At 42.4% G+C, this 24,009-nt stretch overlaps 3 protein-coding genes across 3 annotated transcripts in view; all 3 read right to left on the bottom strand.

Annotated features, from left to right (window-relative positions):
• The window catches only part of LOC139306926 (plakophilin-4-like), a 36,509-nt gene extending 28,360 nt beyond the window's left edge, over positions 1 to 8,149 (bottom strand). The window contains exon 1 of the mRNA XM_070930891.1: positions 8,021 to 8,149. Within this exon, the coding sequence (XP_070786992.1) occupies positions 8,021 to 8,149 (129 nt within the window). The remainder of the gene's footprint in view (positions 1 to 8,020) is intronic.
• A 4,859-nt stretch (positions 8,150 to 13,008) lies between these two features.
• On the bottom strand, positions 13,009 to 16,709 carry c24h7orf57 (chromosome 24 C7orf57 homolog). The gene is made up of 7 exons (XM_070930886.1): positions 16,664 to 16,709; positions 16,211 to 16,384; positions 15,262 to 15,349; positions 14,838 to 14,967; positions 13,968 to 14,032; positions 13,543 to 13,643; positions 13,009 to 13,251 (listed from the first exon to the last, which is right to left on the bottom strand). Exons 1-7 carry the CDS (start codon positions 16,704 to 16,706, stop codon positions 13,193 to 13,195), a joined length of 660 nt encoding a protein of 219 aa, XP_070786987.1. The 5' UTR covers positions 16,707 to 16,709; the 3' UTR covers positions 13,009 to 13,192.
• Positions 16,710 to 19,155: 2,446 nt separating this feature from the next.
• LOC139306545 (four and a half LIM domains protein 2-like) lies at positions 19,156 to 23,681 on the bottom strand. Its single transcript, XM_070930435.1, has 6 exons — positions 23,613 to 23,681; positions 21,862 to 22,050; positions 21,599 to 21,773; positions 20,889 to 21,058; positions 19,603 to 19,789; positions 19,156 to 19,307 (listed from the first exon to the last, which is right to left on the bottom strand). The coding sequence occupies exons 2-6, from the start codon at positions 22,015 to 22,017 to the stop codon at positions 19,156 to 19,158; spliced, it is 840 nt and encodes a 279-aa protein (XP_070786536.1). The 5' UTR covers positions 22,018 to 22,050; positions 23,613 to 23,681.
• Positions 23,682 to 24,009: the final 328 nt, after the last annotated feature.

Raw genomic sequence — 24,009 nt, 5'->3', positions numbered from 1 at the left:
CGGATCAGTCGTCCTGGTCCCTTTGCAGAAAAACAGCCCCAAAGCGTGATGTTTCCACCCCCATGCTTCACAGTAGGTATGGTGTTATTTGGATGCAACTCAGCATTCTTTCTCCTCCAAACACGACAAGTTGAGTTTTTACCAAAAAGTTCTATTTTGGTTTCATCTGACCATATGACATTCTCCCAATCCTCTTCTGGATCATCCAAATGCTCTCTAGCAAACTTCAGACGGGCCTGGACATGTACTGGCTTAAGCAGGGGGACACGTCTGGCACTGCAGGATTTGAGTCCCTGGCGGCGTAGTGTGTTACTGATGGTAGCCTTTGTTACTTTGGTCCCAGCTCTCTGCAGGTCATTCACTAGGTCCCCCCGTGTGGTTCTGGGGTTTTTGCTCACCGTTCTCGTGATCATTTTGACCCCACGGGGTGAGAACTTGCATGGAGCCCCAGATCGAGGGAGATTATCAGTGGTCTTGTATGTCTTCCATTTTCTAATAATTGCTCCCATAGTTGATTTCTTCACACCAAGCTGCTTACCTATTGCAGATTCAGTCTTCCCAGCCTGGTGCAGGTCTACAATTTTGTTTCTGGTGTCCTTTGACAGCTCTTTGGTCTTGGCCATAGTGGAGTTTGGAGTCTGACTGTTTGAGGTTGTGGACAGGTGTCTTTTATACTGATAAAGAGTTCAAACAGGTGCCATTAATACAGGTAACGAGTGGAGGACAGAGGAGCCTCTTAAAGAAGAAGTTACAGGTCTGTGAGAGCCAGAAATCTTGCTTGTTTGTAGGTGACCAAATACTTATTTTACCGAGGAATTTACCAATTAATTCATTAAAAATCCTACAATGTGATTTCCTGGATTCTTTCCCCCCATTCTGTCTCTCATAGTTGAAGTGTACCTATGATGAAAATTACAGGCCTCTCTCATCTTTTTAAGTGGGAGAACTTGCACAATTGGTGGCTGACTAAATACTTTTTTGCCCCACTGTACATGACGGCTTTAGCTCCGCATGAAACTTTCGTGATCCCCATGAGGAAATGAGGTACACGCGGCTAATTTTGCCGCGTTAATAAGTGTTGATTTTTCTGCAGCAATTATTCCGAGTTAATTGGAGAGGTGTTTGTCCACTGACAGGGCTGATATGGCTCTGAGGCGGCCGCTACAAACTATTGCAAAATGTTAATTTAATTGTGCAACTGCAGAAAAAGACTTTCATTTTGGGTCCAGGCTTACACAAGCCATGTAAAGGATTTTTTCAATAAATTTTCAAGTGGTTTTGACATTTTTCCAGCATAATGTGAAGACATTTTTTGTCTTACAGTGAGTTACTAGTTTCAGGTTGCTTTAAAGTGAGTAAAGAAACAAGAAATCCAGTGTATTGAGAAACTAAAGATATCACACAATAAGCTATGTAGATCTGGAAACAAAACAATTCCTTGATGAAACAATCCAATCAATTGCTGCGTTTTCAAGGTGATGAAAATGAGCTGAAATACAATCACACATACGAAGATGCAAATGAGTGATTTGTAAATGTGAGATAAAACCTTTGAAGGGTTTAAGAAGAAAAAAAACAAGACAGAAAAATAAGATGTAACAACGTTGGAGGAGGACGAGAGAAAAACGCCTTCAGTATGAAGTGACAGTGTCTGATGCATTATTGACACGTTAACAACAGCGTGCCATTCAAACAACATGGTGCTTTAAATGTGTCGCACACTGTCACAGCGTCACTGCTGACTCTGCCTCTCTCTGCTCCCACATCTCCTTACATCACTTCAGAGCAGCGCAGAGACAGGACAGGAGCACACAGCCCCGTCTTGTTTCAGCCTCGCCACGTCACGGCAGGCCTCGAGGGACAAACAGAGCCACATCGTGCCCTCTGCCAGTCACGTCTCGTGATGTCTGGAAACACGCCTAGCCCTGCCAGGCGATGTCTCGTACCAGCTGGGGGCTACCGGACGACTCGCCGTGGCTTATTGTCCGCCGTCACAAAGTGTTTTTCTCTCTCTTATCGAGTGACACCAACCACAGACTTCTGCGTCTTATTCCTTCTTGCCGTGTCTAATCACACCCCGACAGTTTGGTTTATCCAGACTGCATCTGTGATAGCCGTGAAATGTTCGGCCTAGTTCTGCCGCCGCGACACATTGCTGCTCTTGCTATAACTCGCCGTCTTAAAAGGGAAGATTCACGCTTAAAGACTTTGTTAAAAAGGCAGCTTAACATTTTCAGGCCCATTTTGCTGCTCGGAGAAGCATTTCTCTAACGAGTATCTGTCCCAGCACGTTGTCGATGACGTAAGGAGGCGTGCCTGACACAGCAGAAAACTTTTCAGCCACAACATTAATTGTTCTCATCTTGTTTTCCTTTCCAGAGGCAGCATTTTGCTCTGACGTTCAGCAATCACACGAGGAGAAATCAGCAGAGGGAAAGCAGAGATAACAGTTAATACACCCACAATAGCCTCAATAGAAATGAATGCCGCACATCCTGCTTTTGTTTTGCCATCTCTCTTGCTCTCTACACCTACACATGTAACCCATAGATGGATTAAAACACTCTCCGTCTCTTTATACGCCCAAACGCCCACGTTTGATGGAAGGCAACAAGTTGTGCTCGCTCTCGGAGGGCTGTCAAAAGGCATTTGGGGAGACGGTGGAAATCTCTAAGTAGATGAGGCAGGTGACGGCAAATTGGGTTCACTAAGAGAGTAAATAACCCCTGGAAATGCAAAGAACATCACACATTGATGAGATCTGAAACAGTATGCGAGGGAGAAATCAGAGAAATCAGCTTCTTGTTCCGCCACAGTGACTTCGCTGCAGACCGCTAACGTGACACGCAACCTCGGGCGTCCGTGATCTCGAGTCAACAAGGCAGGCTGCGACAAGAGGCCATCGCGAGCTCTCTCTTTCCGGAAATATGACAGAGAGCATGCATTCAAACCCAGGCAGATGTCCAACAGCAACAGTTTTGTGCCTCAGACATCATCGGGGGCAGAGCAGCGCCGGGCAGTGACATAACTGGATTGACAGAACCGGTTTAACCCTCAGATTCAGACTGTGACCTCCTGCAGGAAAAGCAGCCACACGGCTCCGTCAACCATCCACATCGAGCTCAGCTGTTCGGTAAATTTGTCGACACGCGTGATGTTTTTGGACTCAATCGTCGAAATCAATCCGAGCACGGAGAGCGCTGACGTGGCCCAGTTGTTGTTGTTTTATTGAGCTTCCACCCCCCCCCCCCCCCCACACACACACACACACACACTCTCTATCCTGGGAAGGGTTTTGCTGAGCATGCATGTTCTTTTTCAGCAGCGCCATGCGTCACATTCATAAAGTGGGACCCTGCTTTTACACCCGGGACAGTCTGCTGCTGTCGGCAACAGGGAACCCAACAAGTCCTCGGGTGAATATCTGATAACATTTTGGCAGACAAGATCTTCTGTATGTTAGAAATAATGAAAGATAACCTTGCTTTGTTTGCCCTCACAGGATAAACAACTGACCTGTGGGAGAATCATCATGATGTTATTGTTGTTTATTGACCTGCTTGCCCTCGCCAAACCCACCATTACAAGCTCCTGCTGTGCAGCCAAGCATTGCTCAGACCTCCAGAGGTTTACTTCAAATTGTTGTCAAGTAATCAAACTTCCAAAGATATGAATATTTGGACATTTTGAAAAAATAAACAGAGACGGACGGAGAGTTGATTGAGTTCAATGTCTGTTAACTCTGAGGCTACATCCAGCAGCTGGTTAGCTTAGCTTAGCACAAAGACCTGAAACAACACAAGATTTCTATTTTACTGCTTATTTCAAGTGACAGTGAAGAGACTTGCTGGAGGTCAATTTCAATGTCAACCGAAACAAACACAAACTCTTACAACACGTTACTTTGGCATGGTGGAAATTTGTATTGTGACAGCTCTGTAAGCTGTTTAGATCTGATATCAGGGACGTGTTTCGGTCTTGATTTCACAGAGCGACGCAAATGGCAGCTGCAGACGTCTCATCTTTCATTTTGGAGCATCTTTGCTGCAAGCTGTTGTCTCAACGTCTAATCAATCTCACAATGTTTGCTCAAGAAGTGACAAAATTAAACTGTGCACTGACACTGCGTAGGTTTTAGGTTTCCAAGTTGCCACATCTCCCGCTCTGGTATTTCCCTGCTCACGTCTATCACTCTCCTACTTTTAACAGGCTAAATGAGAGCAAAGTGGAAAAGCATGAGGCCCTGAACACAATGGAAGGCAATAACCGATGTGCTCCATTTAGCACGTCTAATTTGACATTTCTGTGGAGGAACTGCAGGCGGTAGATTTGACGCTTCAGCAGCGCTGCCGCTTGCATTTCCACACAGAGAAAGGTAAAGCGACTTGATGATATTTTCTGGTCGCAGCCTGTTCAACAGTCTGAGACGAGCGACATGACAAAATGTTTGCAACTTCCAAGTTTAGTGTTTGTTGTATTTTAGCTGTTAGAGATTAGAGAAATCAGAGACATTATGGCTGCCTGGCTCACCTCTTCCAGTAAGTCCTCATAACTGAAGGACAAACCAGGTCTGTCATTGTCTCCCAAAACAACCCACATGAGGGTTTTCTGATTGGCAATGCGACAGGCCCGTATGAACGGTCATGGTTAAAATAAATCAACTTATGTTGAGTTTTTTTGCGTGAGAAAGGAAAGTTTTTTTGAGTTTGGACATTTCAGTTTTCTTTTTAATGCCGTTAGGATACGAGGACGCCCCTGTGGAGATATCCTGCGTCAAGATGGAGGAAAAAGTGATCGCCACCGTCCAAACGTTCCTCACCAGATTAAAAACATGACAGCCAGGTGGATTAACGACCCACATGTGGCCCCAGCGACTCTCACGGTGTAAACGACCCAGCAGAGGTTAAATGCCTTGGACTCCCCCACCACTCGCCCTTGACTTAACCCCTCTGCATCTATTACTCAGAGCAGCCTTATTGGGTCGTATTTCATCGTGAAGTAACGTGCCCACAACGGCGCCTGGTGACGAGGTTTGGAGTGCAATAACAACGCCACGTCCGCCTTTGCCTCTGACGTCAAGAAGTTGCTTTTTTAAGCAACTGAAAGACCAAAAGGTTCAACTTTTGTGGGGCATTTTTGGAGATTAGAAGAAAATGTGTGTCTTTAGTGGAAAATGTGCAGATCAAACGTGTATTTTAATCAAACTTAGAACTTAAATTGATTCAGCATCCATCACTATTAATTACTAAAGTACGATGATTCTGAATGAAGCTTCTGTATGAATGCTAACTTACGGAGTATAGCACACTCAGACAGCTGCTGTCGAAATAAAACAACACATTTATCCAACACTGCAATGCATGTGCAGGAAAATGATGCAGCAGTCATGGATTCTCAAGTGTGAAATTAGTGAGTTTACAGCGGAGAGCAGAGCTTTTGAGGCATTAAGTCTGATCGAGGGGTGACAAAGCAGCTCCTGCTGTGTTCAACGAAAACCAAAGCAACATCAAGGAACTGCGTTTTCCTTAACTTCACATCAGTTGAGACTTAAGAGGAATCTGAGGCCCGGCAGTTTTGTCAGTTAGCTCCAAGGAAAATCGCAGATTAAAAGTAAGAGCAGATTCTCTTTTCTTGGACATCATAAGCCTTTAAATAGCAGCGTGCCTGATTCAGAGTCACACACCCGGGGACTAAGTTGAGAACATGGCCACTGTCCAGACATAATTAGGAGCAGGAGAACAGACAGACTCCCATGTTGACGGGATGAAAGAAGCATAAAAATAACAGAGGGGAAAAGAGACAGACGGAGAGACGGAGGTTGCGTTCACTCTGCAGCTGCAAGCGTCTCTGTTGTGATTTTCCCTCCATTAATATGTAACATATTTTTCAATGAGTGTCAATAGCAAAAAGTTAGTGGCAGAAAAACAGATGTCAATGTCTTTATATCAACACTCGTAATCTTTAAAATAAACACTCAACTGCAAACTACAAACAATATTTCATCAACACCGAATACATTTACTGTGTGTGAATAAGCCTGTTGAAAATACACTTTTTTTAAACATCCTTTTCGGGGTAGAGAATTATGGAGGTCCTAGTCCAAGGAAATTATTAATGAGAGTTTTAATAGAATTTTGGCTGCAAATTCGGGAGGCTCAGCATGGAGAACCATTACATTTCAGTCTCATCTGGAGATAATCCTCTGGATTTGCTCAGTAAATTTGGGTGAATCACAGAATTCATTTATCCTGTGAGCAGGGGCGGGGCCAGAGGGTGGTGCCCCTGGTGCCGCCCCCCCCCCCCGGGGTCAGAAGGTGATAGGTTGTTGGTTTGTTAGTATTATGGATGAAATACTGAACAGGTGACTGAATGCAGGTCCAAGGGCCCCTAAACCAGAGCCTATGAAAGAAGTGACTGTTAACACTTCTTGATGACCACAAAGAGACGCAAAATTACCACAAAGAGACTCAAAACGACAACAAAGAGACGTGAAATGACCACAAAGAGACTCAAAACGACAACAAAGAGACGCAAAATAACCACAGAGACGCGAAATGACCACAAAGAGACGTGAAATGACCACAAAGAGACTCAAAACGACCACAGAGACTGAAAACGACCACAAAGAGACTCAAAACGACAACAAAGAGACGTGAAATGACCACAAAGAGACTCAAAACGACAAAACAGAGACGCAAAATAACCACAGAGACGCGAAATGACCACAAAGAGACTCAAAACGACCACAGAGACTCAAAACGACCACAAAGAGATGCGAAACGACCACAAAGAGACTCAAAACGACCACAAAGAGACTCAAAACGACCATAAAGACTCAAAACGACCACAAAGAGATGTAAAATAACCACAAAGACTCAAAATGACCACAGAGACTCAAAACAACCACAAAGAGACTCGAAACGACCACAAAGAGACGCAAAATGACCACAAAGACTCAAAACGACCACAAAGAGACGTAAAATAAGCACAAAGAGACTCAAAACGACCACAGAGACTGAAAACGACCACAAAGAGACTCAAAACGACAACAAAGAGACGTGAAATGACCACAAAGAGACTCAAAACGACAAAACAGAGACGCAAAATAACCACAGAGACGCGAAATGACCACAAAGAGACTCAAAACGACCACAGAGACTCAAAACGACCACAAAGAGATGCGAAACGACCACAAAGAGACTCAAAACGACCACAAAGAGACTCAAAACGACCATAAAGACTCAAAACGACCACAAAGAGATGTAAAATAACCACAAAGACTCAAAATGACCACAGAGACTCAAAACAACCACAAAGAGACTCGAAACGACCACAAAGAGACGCAAAATGACCACAAAGACTCAAAACGACCACAAAGAGACGTAAAATAAGCACAAAGAGACTCAAAACGACCACAGAGACTCGAAACGACCACAAGAGACGTAAAATGACCACAAAGAGACTCAAAACAACCACATAGAGACGCAAAATGACCACAAAGAGACTCAAAACAACCACATAGAGACGCAAAATGACCTCGACGAGACTGTTTTTTGTCTCTTGCGGTCTGGGGGTCTGACTCTTTTGTAGGAGGTGCCCATTACCTCACAATCTAACAATGCCTATAGGCTAGTTGGAGATCCAAATAGCAGCTATTTATTGTTGTTAATTTGGCATCCATTCATTAGACTAATTCACAGACTAAATACTGTAGCTATTAACAATGTAGAGTCTATTATTGCAGAGAAGCAGGACTTAAAAATTAAAAAATAAAATTTTAACAACTTCTTAACTCAGACGAGTGTTCGTGTGCAACGAGGTCCCCAGACCGTTTTAGTCCAATGCGAACAGGACACACCATCATCATCATTCATCCGAAGAAGATGAGAGCTTTGGTTGAGTGTGAACGCAGCCACAAAACTACAGAAGTGAATGAATCTGTGAATAAATGACCAAGAGGTGGGAAAAATAAAGCACACACGACAACAAGGGCGTGACTGCAGCATCTTCTGCTTCCTACCTGCTCTTTGACAGAAGCGAGGAGGTTGGTGGTGGTGGTGGTGCTGCTGGCGTTCGGCTGGAGGCCGTGACCGCTCGGCCCCTCTCTGACCGCCATGGGCCCTTCCCCCTCTGCGTCCCCCTCCTCCATCTCCTCCACCTCCGCGCTATAGTCCAGAGCCGGCTGGCTGCTGAGGCGCCCTCTCTGACCCTGCAGAAGGACTACAAGCCGGTCAGGATGTGGACAAGGAGGAAACACAGTGAACAGAAAATCACTGTCACACCCCCGGGGGCCCTCTTAGTGTGTCAAAGTGCAGGTTTACAGGGACCATATTGTGTTTTACCTACAATAATAATCCTGCAGGGATCCACTTTGACCTTAACCTCTGTGCTATTCTGTTTTTTAAACCTCTCTAATATCCCTGCAGGGACTCGTGGTGAATCTCAGGCTATCACCAGAATATTCCTACAATGCCCCAGAAGGGACTTACAGTGTGATTGTGGCTTTTCATGCACACAGTTTCAATAGGGATTTATCATGAGGCTCAATAATAAGATTATAGTGCTTTCTCTTATATGTCTTTTTAATCTCCTGTGATATTATGGGGCCATCCAGCGGGATTTAACCCTTCACTGGTACATGTTATTGCATATGTCGCCATAAGAACAACAGTTTACCTTAAAGGTTATGGTATTTGTAGGAGTGCGTGCACGCTGCACTGAAGGCATTTAACAACATGTCACGTTCATGACCCCCCCCCCCCCTCCTTCATATTAGAGCTTGAGCTGTGCGTGATGAGCCTTCATCATATGCTAAACGCAGCCTGTCTGTCAAACGTGCACATCAATCACTCAACCACCATCTGGCAGCCAAGGACGAGGTCACACCGTCACACCGACTCACCGGACCGGAGACCGGGGAGCGCGGCTGCACTGAAACCGATCCTGCCTCTCTGTTTCCGTGGCTGGCTCACACAAGCCGAGCCGCCCGCCCTCCCGGCCGGCTGGCAAGCGGCTGTCAGTGCGACTCACCGGCCAGATGTTGCTGTTAGAAGCAGGCCACAGCTGGCTAGATCCGTCCTGTTACGCATCCATCCTCCTCCCGCAGGCGGCCGTGACAGCTACTACATTCCCCACGCGCCGACGCGACAAATAAACAAAACAAACAACAAACAGTCCCGTGCACGTCCACACACTCCTCGTGCAGTATTGTGTGTTTTTTCTTTTTCTCTTATCCGGTGTGGGGCTTCAATGCACCCATCTACCCCTGGCGTCCGCGCGGCACCCAGCCACCCACCCACCGACCAACCCGCCCAGCCACTATTACCGATCAGCGGCGTGACGTCACCATGCGGCGGCTATGGATATATATATATTCCGATACGGGAATCGATCAACCGCTGATGCACCGCTGCATGCGGGACTGTTGCGGCTGCAGAAGCCGAGTTCAGTGAGATGCAGCGCGGCAGCTGCGTGCAAACAGACGCTGCTGGAGAGGAAGAGGATGCAGCCTGCAGCCCCTGTGTGTGTGTGTGTGTGTGTGTGTGTGTGTGTGCGCTCCTCCCTCGCTGAATAGGCCTGACTGGTCCTTATGGGACTCCCAAGGGATCATTTAATAGTAAAAGTTTATGAAGTACCTCAGTATAAATTATGGTAGTGCATTTTATGGAAGCCCATTTCAGCCAAAATGTTTTTGTTTTGAATTTAAAAATCATTAAAAAAAAAAAAAGTTAACAGTATGACATCATGTGAAGTAAATATTGTAGTTTTTTAACTTGTTTTTAAACGATTTATATTTTACATTCTTCCTCTTTTTAAATGTAATGATTTTTATTTTGAAAAGCACATTAAGCTATATCAGTAAAGTGTATTATCATCAAATCTCCATAGGGTTTTTGATAATAAGCCTCATTATAGGCTACTGCGGTCTGCAAGTTCATTTTTTATTAATATGGTTTTGTTAATACGAGTTTACCCAAATCAAAACAATGTCCCACTCATAAAGTTATCAAATGATTGTAGTTAAGTGCAAAGTACAATATTGCTCTCTGAGTTGTGGAGTAGAAATATAAAGCAGCATAAAATGGAAATACTCAAGTAAAGTACAATTAACTCAAAATTGTACTTGAGTAAATGTAGTTTTAAACACATTTGTTTTTAACATTAGGTTGTTAAAGCCTCCAAATTTAGAGTAGAAAAGGAGACAATTACTTTTTAAATCAACACATTTCTGATTTTAAATGATTTCACGTAAATATGGTTGTTACAAAAATCTCATTACTTTGAATGATGTTAAACTAAGAGACAACAAGCTCCAAGAAAAAAAACACAGCAGACAAGCTCATGCACATGCCCATTTATTTAAATGATAATTGCGAGTCTGTGTGCAGTCATCAAGATAAGCGGGGTCTTACATTGAGCTGTGTCAGGTGGATTTCTCCTCACGACAAACACTTCAGGGATCCTCTGTTACAGAAGCTGCCTTCTTCCGTCTCCTCTGGTACGTGTACATTTAAAAACAAACTAATATCACTTGCAGATAACAAAGCAAGAGGGCGAGAGGACGTACGAGTAACGAGACAAAGTCACTAAAGGTTCCCGCTATATGTTTGCAAACTGATGTGCCACCAACTCACTGGGAGAAGAGGAACAAACTTGACAGAACACTGTTTTTAAACTGCAAATACTGTACCTGAATATTTAACAGTTCATAAAAATAAACCAGTTCTTCAAAGCAAACAATATCAGAAAGATGATACATTCGCCACTCCTTGTACTGTACTTTTTTTTAAAATACCACATACAGATAAACTATTAAATATATAGTGTTGGGAGAAAAAAAAGAAGTGACAACACTAAACCGAACAGTTGTGTTGAACATGACACATCTCTTGTAAGAGTTTTAAAGTAAATTCTTTTCAAATGAGAGTCTGGTACTGCAGCATCACTTTGAGAAGCAGGTGATGAATGTGTTGGATTTACTGGGACAAACTCGGAGCTTTAATCTGGCTGTTACACCCAAATAAATCATCCCCATCCTTTTTCATTTTAAGAGCATTTTCTTCGCCCGACAAATGTCCCTGTAGGATTACAGTTTTACTGTCACTGTCGGGTTCACAGTTCCGGCTAAAACATTATAACCGTTAAATGACTCAAGGCTGAACTGTCCATCAAATGTCAAAGAAATCTATTACTTTTTTTTTTTTTTTAAGATATCCTGACAGTCCAGCTAATTCTGCAAACACACAAGCAAGCAAAGGAAGAAGAGAGGGCTTTTCATGATGCTAACTTGTGCTTCCATCATGGAAGATCTTACAATCCCTTCGATGCACCTCGAGGAGACGAGGAGGCTTCTTCCTCGGAGGACACACCTGTGAAGAAGTGGCAGGTGATACAGCTTGGAGGAGCTAAGACGCGAGGAGACAAGTTAGCATAATGAAAAGCACCCATCGGCCTCTGAACTGACCAGTTTCCTGTCTCCTCCATCCAGGAACATTTCATACCGTCAGTCTGCTCCTCAACCGACTCACTCGGGCCCTGGTTCTTACTAAAGATGCTCCGAATGAAAAGCTAATTGAAAGGATTTCAAGCAGAAACGCAAAAGTTTTTCAGTTAAAGAAAAGTGTTTCAGCTTATTAACACCTGTTTCAAGTGTCAAAGTATGATGGAAAACCAGCAGAGACGACGTGGCCGAGACATTTTCCCGGATGGACCCGGTTTTTGCTAAAAACGACGACGGGGCGATGACCTTCCTTGCTTGAGTAAACTGAATCCAATGTTTAAGACTTTTCAAGACCTGCAGATTTGGCATTTTTACCGGGTATATAACAGTATCGAAAGAGAGAATAACATGCGTCTTCACCAGCACAAACAAATGCTGCCTCAGTAACCGTTTCTCTCATGTGAACAGAACAAACTCCCATCAGGTAGATGAACACACGTCATGAGATGGAGGCTTTTGGCGTGACCAGGCAGTGCACTAACACTAAGTTCTCCTACTGATGTCTACGAAGTCAAAACACTGCGTGAGCAGGGAAAAACTGCTTGGTTGGCATGTTCAGAACTCACTTTTTAAAAACTCGCCTGCCTTAATCTTCACAGGGAATTACACCGGACTTGACTTTCGGCTCGTCAGTCTGCTGAAGGTGGCCATTTCCCCCTGAATTTCCCAGCTTTATCTGTTGTTGCATGAGTTTGGGGTTATTTGGCTGACTGCAATAACATAACACTGAAGGGCTTAAACATGCAGAAAAGACCAAAGTTAGTTCTATGATTAACTTTCTGACATATTTGGACCGGCATCAAACACTTGGCACTGTTCTTGATTTCCTGATAAGCGATGAGTGACCTGATGAGTTTTTAAATTTGGACTATTATTGGATTATTGGACTAAAAGCAGCAAAAATGATGCATGTTTCTCCATTTTAGGGACTCAAAAACAACAGAATCGAGGGGGGAAATAGTGGAGAAGAGCAACCTTTTGCAGAGCAGCAACCTAAAAATCACTTTTGGCCCACTTTAACCAAACAAACCATGTGGTCTTCAGTGTGCACTTTGGCATGTGGTCACAGCTGCAGGGTTGCTGTCTCAACGAATGATCGTATGCACCCCCGCAGCCGAAAACACACAAACCTCTAACGTCCCTTCAGAGGGCAGGAGCCCTTGATCAAAACAAATAATATTTCACGTCACTGGAACCACAATTCATTAGCGCTAACACTTTTTAAGTTCACTAACTCGATCTTCATACAACCAGGGAGGGAAACTAACACCAGCCTCCAGCCAAACGCAGGTGAATTTAAGCTTCGGCTGGTTCAAACTCAAACTGGTTGGTGAAATAAGTTGTGATTTTTCACTCAACCAACCTGTGTGAACACAAAATGTTAGTTTCCTGCCCTGCGCACAACTCGTCGTTCAAATCGAGAAATACAGAAATGAAAAAAATACAGCGAGCACCGACACGTCTACTCAACAAAATCTGTGTGAATCCTTTTTACAAATTAAAGCAAATAAATAGAGGACAGTACCTTTGCATAAACATGAGTACAAAACCTAACAGTCAGTGGATGTACAATAAATGCGAGTGAATCTGAGAAGGGCGGTGTGGCATGTTCGTGGATTTGTGAGACCATGAACCAGTTAGGACGCCCCCCCCCCCCAACCCTTTTCTCTTGAGATGAGGAGCTGTGCCGCGCTACTCCAGGTCGTCCACGTCCTCCGTCGCGATGGTGCTCGTCTGTTCTGAGGTCACACCTGGAAAACAAAGCAACACATCAACGCCTGAACCCCCCAAAATGTCCACTGAAACGTCTTTAAACTCATTGTAAATTAAATATATTTCGGTTTTAGACTAAATGACGAAGCTAATTCTGCTATTTAGACTACCGTTAATTGAAAATAATAATAATAATAAGAGATATTTGCGTTGCTGCCTCCTGTCTATGTATCCTGAAGCATTGTGGCCACAGTAGTTAGCCATTAGCTAACCTCGCTGCTTTTAGCCTCAATGCAGGTCTTTGTCTTGACATTTAACTTCATACGTACTTGAGGCATCGTCGTCATTAGGAGACTTCTTCTTGTCCTCAACATAGCCATGACTCAGCAGCTTGGACATGCTGACCGGAGGAGCCTTCTTATCGTAAGACCTGAGGAGGCGACACCAACATTATGACTCTGCTGATAAACACTTCATCGAATGAATCTTACACCTAATAGTTTGATGGTTCCAGTTTCTATTTTTTCTTGTCTTACATGATTGTAAATGAAATATCTTTGGGTTAATGAGACATCTTTGACTTCAGGAAACCGTGAAAGACATTTTTCACGGTTTCCTGATGTTTTATACACCACAATAGAGTAAATAATCCTTTATCGATAAGGAAAATAAGAACAGTATATGAATCACAGCACCACAAGTAAGATAGATATTAATAAAGTGCTCAAAGACAGAACAAATGGGATTTACTCACGTTCTCTTGTATTTGTTGGTCATGGACAGACCCTCAATCTCACTGGCAACGCCATCAGGAGACATCTGTGGGACGGATAAGTTATTATTTGTTCAGCCCTCGACAGTTACAACCTGAAGGTAGCGGCCGCATTATCAAACAAATAAAGACAATTAAATGTGGATAGTTCGGACTGATTGATCCACTTGGTTGACAAATAACAGAGCGAAGGATGAAATGATGGAAGAAAACTTCACATGAAAATAGTCATGCAATGGAAAATGATTGAATGACAAAAACTTAGCACTGAAGTCGCTCAAAAACTCAACTTAGACATTCTCCTACAAATGAAACAGATTTTAATCTGACAGATATTCTGTTAATACTATAAACCACGTTTTACATTTTGATTGGGTAACTTGTTCCTATAAACATGACCTAATCTGAGGAATATATATATAAAAAACACCTCTTTGACACCTCTTTCTTATGAAAACATTTTTATACCTAGTTAGGTTTGCAATTATGCCAACTGCTCTTTAGCATCCTCCGCATCAGTCTACGAGGACTACGAAGAAGTTAGAGTTAAAAGCATTACTTTCTTTTAAAAAACACCAGGTTTTCAGTTACTTCGATATAAAAGAAAAGAAGAATTTGTGTTTTATCAGGTCCTGTCAAAGCATCACCTGAAACTTATATATTACTTCCTCAAAACTATCACACAGTGGAAGCGACCAGCAGAAAATGAAATCCAAATGAATCTTAACCAAACTGCGAATGCGACGATCAGGTGGGAAAAAAAAGAAAGGTGGTGGTAAAAAAATGAATAAAAAAGGATGGAAGACATCGACACGATATCAATGTTGGGGGTGACTAGTTTGGTCCATTCACCTTATCTTTATCAGGGGAAAATCTATCAGTCTCTCTTTCCCAGGCCGAACCATTATCAGTGCCAAACGGTGCAGCAAGAGGCTGCAAGCCCGCCTTCATCTCGCTGTTGGGAGACGTTGCTTTGTTTCCGCTGTAAGCACAAAACCACGGTGATATACGATGTGAAATTACTGCCACTTATCACATTCTGGGAAATTTCGGCTGCGGCCCGTACGCTTGGCTCGGTTGTGTTTTATCTTAAACATCCAGCTGATAAAATACTGATTTCAGAAACAATTTAATGTGAAATAGGCTCCAGGTTAAGAAATGTGTGGTGGGAACCTGGCATTAGAAGTAGTTCAGGGATTTGAATCGCACACAAACGCATCGTCTCAATCTTCATCATGTTAGAGTTCTTATTTGTGTGTCTAACCAGTGTCCTTACTTGTTCGACTCATCGCCTCCAAACCAGTTGGGTGGATTGTAGGGCTTCATTGGTTTGTCATCACCATCAGCATCATGACTCAACAGCCCTGCAGGAGGGAGGGGAAGGGGGGACACAATGTTCAAAACACTGCCAGCAATTATGAAGCATTGTATCTCACCTTTGAAAGAGCAATTTAACTTTGTCTATTCAGCTCAGAGGTTTAAAATAAAATCTGTCTTTTAGGCAGCATATGTGAGAATTCACAGCAGGCTTCTTTTAAGATGCCCACTATTCTCCAGCATTGCTACCACAGTGTTGTTAAAAGCAACGCCATCTTAAATGGGCAATTTTTCTAGTGGAGTTTGGCGTTGGAGTGGCCCCTGTCTGCACTGCTCCTTACTTCAATTTCAACTTCAGTTTTGCTATTGTTAAAATACTTTGGGAAAATTATGAGTCTTGTGGGAAGAAAAACTGCCTAATTTTAGCTAACAACTGGAGCTACAACCCATAAAGCGAGGCATAATAGCTCACATTTGCAGACATTTCATATCAAGTGAGGCCACTTTGCTGAGGATTCATCCATTCTGACTAGCATAAAACATTCATGTGGAACTAAGCATTGAACTTTTCAGTAAAGGAGACCAAAGTGAACAAAACAACAATGACTGTTTTCCCCAGGTAACTGAAAACAGCAATGCGGCAGTTTCAGCAAACAAAGGGGGCTGTAATGTTTTCCCAAAATGCATAAAAAACATTTTTGAAATAGGATCCCCCTCTTTCATGTTGTGGACCGGTGGGCCACTTGTTCAAGATTTGCATTTCAAAGACTTAAGCCACAAGTGCCAACATCAAACGAGTCAGCCGGGATGTTTTTTATTTTCAAAATGTGATGACTTCCGCTGTTTTAATTGACTATACAGTTGAGATCAACTCTTCACTCTGAGGACAGGAGAAGGTAAGTCTTTACCTTTGTGCCCTCCCCCCTTTGCGAGCTTGACGTACTCCGAGTCACTCTCAAATATCCCAACTCGCCGTCCGCTGATCCTCTCCGCTGGAGTGGTTTCGTCGGCGCTCTGGGACAGACCGGGGATCTGGGACGTCGGTCCAGTCACACCGGTGTTCACAACCCCGGGCTTTATGCCTGCAAAGATATCAGAATTACATCCGCTTGCTTTGCTATGTGACTCCTATTACAAGCAAATTAATGCTTCCTTGGCATACAATGATCTAAAGTCATTCTTTTTTTCTTGTAGTGATGTGAAGCCATAAAGTTAAAAAATGTCTACATTAAGTTTTAGAAATGTTGAATATTTTTAGCTTTGAGTATCTAAATGTATTACAGGTGATGGAACAAGAAAATGTTTTGGGATTTGGTTTAGAAATGGATGCAAATACACCTTGAATTTTAATTCAGTCTTACCACCGGGTTTGGTCCTTCTATGGTTGGGTACAGCAGCACTCATTTCAGCTGAAGACGTAACACAATGTGATGACCACAGGGAAAAGGTCTGTTAAATGCACAGTGAAAATACATTCAAGGCTACTTTGCTTGTTAGAAAACACGAGATATAATATATGAATTAAAACCTAAATTAGCAGTAGCTTCCTTTTAAATCAGAACTTGTTTTACATAAAATTTCCACTTATAAAAGATGTTTAGGCCTTTTTTTCCCCTCACCCATCTTCAACCACGCTGGACAGAGAGGCAGTGGCCTAAAACCATTAAAATTGATTTTTGAGAAACAATTTATTGCTTAGTAGATAGTATGTGTGCCGGATTTACCAAAACACCAAAAACATTTGTAAAAGATAGCAAATCATATTAAAGAAGCGGTGTTCATATTAACTAGTAGAAACGCCGTCTTAAGTGATCAGTTTGTCTAAGGAGTTTGGCCTTATGTTTCTCCATATGAAACACAGAGGCCCGTCTGCGGTTTTTCCTGGAAGTCGTTAGGATGTTGTTTAAATAATTAAGGGAAAATAAAGCGACTCTTGTGAGTATCTGTGAAACAAGATATTTTAGCTCACAATTGCAGATACCATTCATAAAATAATGCATAACAAAAACAGACATTTGCAGACATTTGATAAAAAAAGTAAGCCCACTTTGCAGATGATGCATGCAGGCCAACTAGCGTAAAACTGTAGTTTGACCAGACACACAATATATCGCATATATATAAAAGCACACACTATTGAGAGACATACAAAAGGCATCTTTTTCTAGCAGCATAATTTTACTTAGCCCTGTAGCGAACAAAGCCTTGCTAATTTAGTTAGCCGCCTAGCTAGTTGTCGCAGTGGCTTTCCAGCGCTAACCTTACTATACGCTGCTACAACGCTCGTTTTTAGGTAAACAGCTAACGACACGACTCGCATAAGATCAGATAAATATCTTACATTGTATGTTATTTTTCTTTTGTTGTAATTATTGAGCAGTTTTTTTGCAATTAAATTCCGTTAGCCTCCTCTTATTCAGCAGACAAGGATGGACCGCACACACTTCCTGTGGCACCTGCTGTCGACTTCCGGTACACGAAACAAAGATCGTGTATTAGCGAAAATGACTGACGTAATTTTGTAGGCTGTGAAGTTAGCGTTTCTATCATCCACCCGATGATTCACAGCAAAAGGTGGAGAGCGGACCTTGAAATGGGACCGAGTGAGAGCTCTTTCTAATATTCAAGCTGTTACTAGAGAAGTAGACGATCTTTGGCCAAGCAAAAACTGTAATATTGCTTCCAACATCAGTATTAATAATGAAGTCATTGATTTGTATTTATTTTTTCACATTTGATATTTATTTGTGCATGATTAGTTATTGATTATTTATTCCTAATTCAGTTTAGTATGACTGGGTGAGCACAATGTAATTTTACACATTGTGGATGCTTGTTTACTTGGTACCATTAAATATAAAGTACCTTTTCATAAAGGGATTGTGAATTGTAACTAAGGGATTTATTAATAGTTACATAATTTACTATAAAGCCATAAATAAGAACAACTTTGGGGATGCCAGATTATTTGTTCGGACAATCTGGATCTTACAAGCATCAGTTTCAACTCCAAACTTAATTATTGAAATCCTTTATTAATGATTTATTAGTATTTATAACTGCAGACTCGATGGCTTATTAATAAGTGAGAAACCCATCTGAAATTATTAATTGATTACCAACATTTATAACTGCAGTATTACCTAATAGAAAGCATACACACCAGATAATGTTTTTTTTCTCACATCCTGACAACCCAAAACTGATCTATTAGTTAATTATTTATTAACCATTAATAAAATCATTATCTACAGCTTAATGGTTCCTTATTAGAAATCAGCACAGTTTGCTTTTGCATATTTTAAAAAGTTAAAAACAAAGTGTTATTCCAATGTGGTATTTCAACTTTTACCACCAGACATGAGTCGTTTATTTACACGATTCATGTAACACAGTATGATGGTTTAAATGCACATTTTCCTGAATTGACTCAGCTTCAACATGAAAACAGCATCCATCAAATTCAAAAAATCTTTATTAAACCTGAGAGGTGTAAGATCATTAAACAGGATTCAAGTAATTAGAATAAACAGCATTAGTAGTATTATATTAACTCTGTTAAGAACAATTGCCATCCATTAAAACAACTTTCATGCTCTTAATATGCTCTAAAATATCTATCTAAACTGGTTATTTTGATGCCACACACAGTTTTATTACAAAATGAGATATACAATTTCTTTTTAGGATTCTTGACAACTCTTATATATTAAACACAGTAACATCAGCAGAAAACACACACAGGTTAATGTGTAAGATCATGCAACAAAGGTTAGGTTCGGAGAGTACTGCCAGTGCTCTTTGATTGCCCGTCAATCTTCTTGGACGAACTATTTTCCGGCTTGAAGTTCACTCAGAAGTCTTTGCCGCAGTCAGGGCAGAGGATGTCCTCTTTGCACGTCAGGAAACCTCGGCCGACCAGAGACACGCAGCACCTTTTGCAGTTGAAGCAGTCGTTGTGCCACTGGCGCTGCTCAAACGAGATGTACTTGCTGCCCCCGAGACCTGAGACAAAGGCAACAAAGAGGAGCCGTGAGTGACCTACAGAGGGGCCAAAATGAGCTCAACAGTCTTATGATCTCTAATGTAATTATCCTGTAATTGATGATGATTGGATACACAGGGAAGCATATGATCTGGGAAAGGTTCAGTCCATATATACTGGGGTTACTACTTTCTTGCAGTTAAGACCCCCCATGGTTAGTAGCCAAGGCTCTGGAGGAGCTTTGGTAAGTCTAAGAAATGAACAGGAAAAGGATCCATAATAACAAACTTGACACGAGTGCAGGTTAGACGTTACCGCTGATCGGGGTGGTGCAGTAAGCACATTTCTTGGCAAACAGGTTGCAGAAGCAGTTGAGGCAGTAGGCGAAGTCGTCCCGAGAAGTGAACCGCTGGCCGGCCAGCTGCTGCTTGCATGCGATGCACACGAAGCACTCCTTATGCCAGGGCCGGTCGTGGTAGTTCACTCCTCCAGTGGTGATGGGCTGGAAGACATGGCATCAAATGTCACGTATGTTGTCAAAAAAAAAAGTGCTCGATCATTGAAATCCGCTTACTAGCTTTTTCCACAACCTTCCACCGCATCTCACGGTCTTCATCAGCAGATGGAGTTTGCTCAGTTGGTGGTGTCAGGAGTGGAGATCTGTCCCTGTTCAAGGAAGATCTTTTTGGCGCCAGCAAACTCCATCCACTGAAGAAAACCATGAAGGTGCTGGAAAAAGTGTTAATATCTCAGCAGCCTGTTATTCACGACAGATTATGATAATTTCTGTGCCTTTTGATGTCTTTTAATAAGTGTTTAACAAGGACGTAACATAGTGGTGATTCATCATTATCAGCTCAGCTTGTTGTTTCTTCATGCATGTACCGAACTCCTCTACAATGTGCAAGAAACCCACCATTACAGGGAGATTCCTGTATTTCTATGTTAAGTAACATCCTTAAAAGAACAATTTGAAATGAGAAAAACACTTGTAGAACCAGCTGCCCTTCCTGCTTTGCAACTCTGGCCTGATACACATATAACCATACGTTGCAGAGGTAGGAGGACTAAACTGCCACACAGAGCTTCTTCAAAGATGCAGATCTCCTGTGTATATACATATATATATATACTGCTTCATTTCTGCTGTTTGTTGGCGATGACTGCTGTCTCACCTTCTAGCTTTTAGCACAAAAAGACGCCACAGATTCCTGCTGGCTTGACCATCTGTCAGCTGCTATATACCCTCCATATGAGTCTCCTTCCCTCCTTCACGGTTTGTCTTTTCATAACTGCATCATTAATTTTAAATCCCAGCGAGCACAGAACACACATTTTAAATTCCAGTCAAAATCCCAAATGTTCAATAATGGTAAACTCGGCTTCATTACAGGGAAATGTCTGAATATTTCAATTTGATGCAACTGAGCAGCCATTAAAAAAACATGTCCTCTTGGGCATTTGTAGAGAAGTATTCGTGTCTGATCTACTTTAAAGGCGACAAAATACAAACTGATAGCAGCTGGAGACGACGACGAAACACAAATGCAGTCACAGCCTCTCAGGAGCGTTGAGACAAGTGGATCACAGTGTTGTTTTACCTTCTTGCAGTGGAAGCACTGCTGGGCAAACTGCTTCTCATAGCAGGACAGGCAGTAGTTGTTGGCGTCCTTCTGCACGAAGCTCTTGGTGCCCATGGGCTGCTGGCAACGGTTGCAGGTGAAACAGTTCTCGTGCCAACTGTTGCCCTTATGCTCCATCTTTTTAGAGCCTGGGCGGTGGAGAGCAGGGAGAGTGTGAGTGGGAACAAATGTCATTTTTCAATGTAACCATCCATCTCCAACTCATTTAGTGATTACAGCTGTAATAACAACATGTAGGCTAATCGTCATCAACGCCTCTCCTGACATCACTCATTACGTTTGAATTATGTCAGAGAAAAGACAATTTTGTGTCTATGTCAATAACTACATGTACAGAAGGTCCCACTATATCCTACTGGCATTCAGATCAACCTCAACCAATTACAGCTAATGGCAATTTTGTGACAGCTGTGAACCAGAAAAACAACTTTGTACATTAAGATTTGAAGGCTATCAAACCACCTCATGGCATTTGTACAAGTACACACTTGCAAACTTTTGATTTCTGGTGTATTTTGTACATATTTGGACTTCGGATTTAAATCACCTCTGAGGTCTCTTACCTTCAAGATGCATTGTATCATCCATACTTGGGCCAATCTTTGCTCAAAAAACCTTACATTGGTAAACCAGGTCTCTGTCTCTGGGTGTGATCAGGTCCTCCTCACCTGGCATGATGGTCTTCAGGCACGCATGGCACTTGGCAGAGTACTCGTTGCTGTAGCACTCGACGCACATCAGCATGTCGTCCTTGGTGGCAAAAGGCCGCTCCACCAGAGACCGGCAGCACTTAACGCAGAGGAAGCATTCGCTGTGCCAGTGGCGGTCCTTGTATGACAGATCCTGCAGAGTCAACGACAGGAGAGGGTGTTTGGTTTTGTTAGAAATCAGAATGAATGAAAGGAAAATATGACTTTCACTAAAGGTTTACCTTGCTGGTGCATTCAATTAGCACTTGGCACACTTCACAGTTGTGGGAGAAAAGAGCCTCGTAGCACTTAATGCAGTACGAGTTTTCGTCCTTCAGGATGTACTTTTGCCCATACAAGGACTCCTTACACTCCATGCAGTCGTAACGCTCTGCCATGTTGACCGAGGTCTCCTCTCTCAGTCGTCTGTCCTGTAAAATAAAACATAAAGATGATTTAGTTGCCACGAGATCTGTCACCATCTAAACTTGAATTGAATTCCTGTGATTGGAGAGCTGCCTTTTTTCAACAAAAGCACCACAGTCCCATCTCAGGATCACATGGTCAAACAAATTATATCATGCCTCCATGACCAGGTACAGAATGTAGCCCTTCCTGGAAACTCAATTGAGTACTACACACAACAAATTAGGCCGAGGAATGTTACAAATAGCCCCCACATGGGAACACACTGTGGAGTAAATACCTTCCACTTTATTAATGGACATGATGTGATTTTTAAATCTTGTTTACTTGCTTGAAAGAGTTTAAATCTAAGGAGGTCTAAATTAGCTTGACGTCAACTAAATTCCCCCAAGAAAATGAATGGCACCATCCATCAGGAGTTGGAGAAGGAGAACTTTTTAATGAGATAAAGATAAAGGAGCAGGAATAACGTACAAAACCCCAAAGAAGAAATGAGAGAACGATGTTTGCAATGTCATCTATCGCAGACTTTTTTGGTCAGAAACCATCATCATTAGAGGTTTAAATATTAGTTTAAGATGCAGGATTGCTGCATTAAACGTCATGTAACCTCTGAAAATCAATTCTAGGAAGAAACACAACCTAGATGGTCTACAAAGGGGACAGTCACGCTCTCCTGGGGCAGTTCAGTACACATCTAATAACATTACTAGAGCCTACATTTCTCCCAAACCACCGTACAAGGCGGTTGAGATTATAATCATCGTCTTGTAATTGAATGAGTCTGGAGCTGCCCTGCTGATGATGAACAGGAAGAGTTAAGAAAAGTATGCGGCGATGGTGGTGCTGGCAGCCTTGAACCCCTTCATACCCCTATCTAAACCAACCACCCCCTTCTATAAACCCCCTGCACCCCTTACTAAACCATCTGTACCATCTATAACCCCGACATAAACGCTCTATACACCTCTGTGAAGCCCTAATCCTTTATACCCCCTAAAACCCCTCTATACTCCTCTATAACCCCCCCTGCACCCCTTCACACCCCTATATAAAACCACTATCCTCCTCTATAAATCCTCTGTACTATCTAAACTTCTCTATAGCCCTCGCTTCCCCTTCCCCTGCTTCTCCTACCATCCCTCTATAATCCTTATACCTCCATTTTCAACACATAACTCTCTGTCGCTCTAATTGAGTTCACTGAAACTACACAATGTCATTTTAAGAATCTATTGAGCATCAGCAAGATATTAAGCCGACATCTTAATATCCGAAAGAAGACACCCACTTTCCCCTTTTTCAAAAATTCACTCAAATCATCCTCTAAACCTCCTCAGAAACCTGGATTATGTTCATCTAATCTTGACAAATTTAGCAATACAACGATTTTTAGATACAAAGCTGCCACAAACTATTAGGCTCAAAAACCACAGGCATGAAAGATCTGAAGCAGGAATAAAATCACCAAACATCTCTGAAACTATTATGAATGACTGTAAGAAGAAAACCAGAAATACAGAGAGGAAAGGCAAAGAACATCGGGTCAAAGACAAGACAGTCTTACCTGAGTGTCAGACGAGGACCCTGCTTGCAGACTGAGACCAGAGGTGTCTACTGAGCGCTGTAGTCCATCTGCCTTTTAAGATTACAGCTCAATGTGACCCACACCGGGGCAGGAAGGTGGAGGCAGTGGTGTGACCGCAGTGGGCAGGTCAGGTTATATTTAGACTGCTATAAAGACAAAATCCCAACAAATCCCACAATTTAAACCATTGAACATGCACTCCCTCATACAGGACACAACTTTAAGATTAATACAAAGTCTGCATGGAAATCACAAAATTTAATTCATTTAATTAGGTTTCTCGCCACAGTTCACAAGGAAAAATCTCGTCATGGGATTCTCAAGATGTTGACATAAATGATTAGCCAGTGGTATCAACACAACAAGGTGTCAGAGC

The sequence above is a fragment of the Enoplosus armatus genome, chromosome 24, assembly GCF_043641665.1.
Source record: "Enoplosus armatus isolate fEnoArm2 chromosome 24, fEnoArm2.hap1, whole genome shotgun sequence".
Lineage (NCBI taxonomy): Eukaryota > Metazoa > Chordata > Actinopteri > Centrarchiformes > Enoplosidae > Enoplosus > Enoplosus armatus.
Note: the sequence above shows the minus strand (reverse complement) of the source record. Positions and strands in the feature narration are given on the sequence as shown.